Source organism: Amborella trichopoda, chromosome 1 (assembly GCF_054954075.1).
Source record: "Amborella trichopoda isolate Santa Cruz 75 chromosome 1, AtrichopodaSantaCruz75HAP2 v2.0, whole genome shotgun sequence".
Lineage (NCBI taxonomy): Eukaryota > Viridiplantae > Streptophyta > Magnoliopsida > Amborellales > Amborellaceae > Amborella > Amborella trichopoda.
The window spans coordinates 54595404-54599913 of NC_142336.1; the positions used below are offsets into that span (position 1 = coordinate 54595404).

Consider the following 4510-nt stretch of genomic DNA (forward strand, 5'->3'; position numbering starts at 1 on the left):
TGGGTGTGAATGGAGGAGAGAGAGAGAGAGAAAGAATAAGAAACAGAAGGGAAGAGAGAGAAAGTGGTACCCTCAAATGGTAGCATCGAGATGGACAACTTTGGATGGTGCTCTTAACTCTATAGAGATAAAAGAGAGCGTTGCGTTGCGTTGCGTTGGTCCGTCATTCATGGTAAGCGCCCGATTAGTTAGAGATTGTTTTCAGTATGGGACTAAGTAGGTAAGCGCCCATTTACAAAGACCAGGACCGTCTTCGTGGAATCCTTTTAAAATTAGAAAAAGTTTATATATGTGTCCACCTTATATTATTAAAAGTAAGGCAAATGGAAAAACCATCGGAAATGGTTCCTAAAAAAAACCCTCAAAGTGATCGTCCCAACATTGAGCTGAAATGCATGAGCATAAAAAAAAAAAAAAAAAACCTTTCATGAAAGCAATATGTATGCTATTATAAAGTTATTTATTTTTGACAAAGTTACATAGGAATAGGAATGGATCTTGAAATGTGAGGCCATTAAAACCCAACTGCTTCCGTCTTAGCCCAAACTCGATTCCTGTGCCATTATAAAGTTTTATGGTGCCGAAACTGTATCTTTCGGGTGAGATTGTGGATTGTCATGCCCCTATTCGATTGAAGTGATTTAAATGAACGGTGGCGTTTGTAGAGAGCCGAGGCTCTAAACAATCAAAGAAAAGCACACTTTCAAATAGTGTCGAGAAATATGGTTTCAATACTGAAAATCTTTGTGATAGCTTTAAAATATATTATATATTTTCATCACTAATTATAAAATTTAAAGCTTCAAAAATTATATAGATCGATTAGATCTATGAAAACTTGAAAATCTTGGAAATTGGCAGTCCAAAAATACATTACAAGATGCACCATTTCCAAAACTTGAGTTTTATTTTTTCTCATGTATATGTTTCTTGAGGTTGAGATGATCAATTTAAGGATATCTGGGTACCAAAACAGCCTCTTCTAGTGAAATTTTTTAGGTGTGCCCTAATTTGATTGTTTAGAGCCTCGTACTTATATAAACTTTTTCCTTAAATGAATTAGAAAAAGGGCACGGTTTGTATAAAGCCTAGGCTCCAAACAATCAAATTAGAGCCTATCTTCAAATAGTATCGAGAAATGTGGTTTTAATATTGAAAATCTTTTTGATAGTCTTAAAATATATTTTCATATTGATTTATAAAGTTTAAAGCTTCAAAAATAGTGTAAATTGATAGATCTATGAAAACTTGAAAATCTTGAAAATTTACAAACAAAAAATACGTTATAAACTACACTATTTTTAAAACTTTAAATTCATTTTTTTTCTCATGTTCATGCTTCTTAATGTCAAGATAATCAATTTGAAGATATTTGAGTATCAAAAGAACCTCTTTTGGTGCAATTTTTGATGTAGGCTCAAATTTGATTGTTTAGAGCCTAGGCTCTATGTAAACTTTTCCCTTGGAAAAAAACACATAAAAATGAAGATAGTTATTTTTAAATTTTTCATACTATTCATTTTAACTCTTTGTAGATTTGTACTTGGTTTTGAGCTGCAAAAAACCACGGATCTAGATTGATGTTTCAAGTGACATAAGTGTTCCTGCATCTATAGAAAGATATCCAGGTACACAGGACAGATTCAATCCATTTAACATGATTCCAAAGAGAGAGATTACAAAAACAACCCTAAATTTGAGAGAGAGAAAGAGAGAGATTGATGAAATTGAAGAAGCTTAGTTTAAGTGATGGAAACTGGTTGTGGGCATCCGAAGCTCGCAGCCAGTCCAAAAACACATTTGTGCGACGCCACAATCTGCTCACCTTCGCATAGCAATATAAAAAAAAGAAAATAATAATAATAAGAAAGAAAGGAAAAAAAAAAAGGGATGAGAGAGAAACGCCTTAATCATTAAGTGGGACAAGGCACCGTCCAAAAGCTACGGCCATCCAATCCCCGACATCACCACCTTCTTCTCTCTCTTACAAGAAAGAATCAGCGAACTCCAAGTGATAAAGTGGCCACTCACTCATATTCACGTAAGCCCGACAAGGGGCTACGCAAGAGAGAGAGAGAGAGAGCACATGCAGTCGCCTGGCCGGTGCACGTGGGGAGAGCAGTGCAACTTGGGGTGGATGGGGCCAATGCGGGGAGGACTCATGCCCTCCCCCGTACCAATGGTACATAACCAGAACGTCACGGAGAGAGACAGAGAACCAATAAGGTAGAGAGAGAATCATTTTTAGGGCATCAACCTTTCGTTGTTCACAGAGAGAGAGAGAGAGAGAGAGAGAGAGAGTACGAATGAGGGGAAGAGAGAGGCGTTCCCGAAATGTACGAATATTTGAGGAGAGCAGATGGGAGAGAGTGAGAAGTTGAGAGAGAAGGAGCATGAAAAGATTTTAAGATATTACGGTAAACACATTGGTGGACGTTGATGGAGAACAAGTGTGTAGGGAACAATGAGAGAGAAAATTAGAGAGTGAAAAAGAGGAGAGAGAGAGAGAGTTAAGAAGATGCAACACAAAAAGGCTCCCATATCAACGGGCCCTTCCCCTCTTTACATCGACTGGGCCTCAGCTGAATTGGATTCACCACCTCATTAACACGCATCCCCCACTCTTCATCTTCAGAACCATTTTCTCTCTCTTCTTCTTCTTCCTCACCACCCCACGATCCGGAGCTCAATCCCTCGCTTTCTCTCTCTAGCTGTCCCTCTCCCCCCGCACCAACACCCGACCCGCATCTCGATTCCGCGCTTTCTCTCCGTACCTCCCCTGTTTCCAAACGCGAGTCCTCCTCACTTTCTCTCTCTACACCTTCCGTCTCTCGATAATTCGAAGCCATGAAGCGGAGCCGGAGACGACCGCCTTCTCTCTCTGCGAGCAAGTAAGATTGAGAACGAACCATCACAGCTTTCATTACCAAACGCCCATCTTTCCTATGTGATTTCACATGGAGACAGGGGCCATTTTGGCCTGCAATCGAAGGAAGAGGAGGCGGAAATAGGCGAGCGCCATTTTTCGAGGAGGCCAGTCTCCTGTAACTCACTGCTTTTCTCTCTCTTCTCATTTCCTCGCCTTCAAGCCAATCTTCTCCGCACCTGGTTCCAGTTTCGCTGCCTAAGCTCTCTGTGCACAATTCGAGGCTCTTGGTGCTCAATTTAGAGAGAGAAGTTTGTGCTGGGTGCTTCCAAACAGAGGTTTGTGATTCACTGGTTTCTTCTGTGGTTTTGGTTTCGAGTGAATGAGGTAGTGGTGGATAGAGAGAGAAAGTTGGAGGAGAGAGAATTGGGGGACTTGGTTTTGGAGAGAGAAAGAGAGGGTTAGAGTTAGATTTGGTATGGTAGGGGCCAAGGAGGAGGGAGCCTATTCCTGGGGGATCATTGAGTCTTGGATCCTGGAAAGAGTGGAGGGTTTGGCATGCTCCTGACATTTTAGGGAGAGAGAGAGAGGGATTGAAATTTAGCTTAGAAGTAGAGAGAGAGAGAGAGAGAGAGCCAAATGCTGGGGACAAAGTTTTGCTTCAAAGAAGTGGAGGGATTAAGAGAGAGAGACCCAAGTGGAGAGGGACATAATTTGCCTTCAAATTTCAAACAAATACATTGAGGGAGGGGCTAGTTGCCAAAATGCAGATTAACAAATTTTGCCTCAAGCAACTATAGAGAGAGAGGGGGGTTAAATTTCACCTTCAAACAACGAAAGCAAAACAAAAGGCAGGTAGAGAGAGAGAGAGTAGTAATGAAAGGTAGGAAATGGAAAACAAAGGGCAAGAACGTAGTAATAAAGAGAGAGAGAGAGAGAGAGAGCAAAGAAAGGGCAAGTTATGCATGCGGGGATAAGAGGGAGGTGGGGGAGAGGGCTGAATTTGTAGGCGTGAAAAGCCCCAGTCATGTGTTGGCCGGGCCCATCCACGCCACTAAAAATACAATGACCCATTTTATTTTCGCCGCATTAAAACGAAAGAAAAATAAAAAAATATGAGAGAGTGGTAGAAGGAAACGACACAAATGGGCCGAGAAACGAGAAATTCCGGCGATCGGGAAATGTGGTTTGATCGTTTTCAGGCGGGCCCTTTGGCGACAGCCTTTTTCTATTCTCTCTCCGTCCAATGCCAAAAGAATGCCAACAAAACCATTCGAAATCCAAGGATTCTCGCAAATATTTGACGATAGCGATCTCCATTCTCATTATTACCGCCCTTCCTCTCTTCTCTTACTCCCTCCTCTTTCTCTCTCTAAATCTCACCTCTTTCTCTCTCCTTACTTCTTATTTTCTCTCTCTTCATTTCTACGCGCATTCTCCCCTTTTTTTTTTTTCTTTCTCTCACAACATGCCTCCCAAAAATTTTCCCACCTGCCCTTCCCCAAATTCTTACCAAAGTGCCCTTCATTACAGGCTTGTCTGAAGTTAAATTCGGTAAATTATTAGGGGTATTTTCGACTTTCTGACGTTCTTTCTCCACGTACTGTTTGCTCCTAGCTCAGCACAAGTAAATTCTACTGCCAT

At 41.1% G+C, this 4510-nt stretch overlaps 1 protein-coding gene across 1 annotated transcript; it reads right to left on the minus strand.

Moving 5' to 3' along the window:
* Nucleotides 1–1718: 1718 nt before the first annotated feature.
* On the minus strand, nucleotides 1719–3852 carry LOC18440918 (uncharacterized). The gene has a single exon (XM_006851053.4). The coding sequence runs from the start codon at nucleotides 3435–3437 to the stop codon at nucleotides 2511–2513; it is 927 nt and encodes a 308-aa protein (XP_006851116.1). The 5' UTR covers nucleotides 3438–3852; the 3' UTR covers nucleotides 1719–2510.
* Nucleotides 3853–4510: the final 658 nt, after the last annotated feature.

Bases quoted from the DNA above. Each gene is read 5' to 3' on its own strand.
- LOC18440918 (XM_006851053.4), bottom strand. From the start codon at position 3,437: ATGTCAGGAGCATGCCAAACCCTCCACTCTTTCCAGGATCCAAGACTC.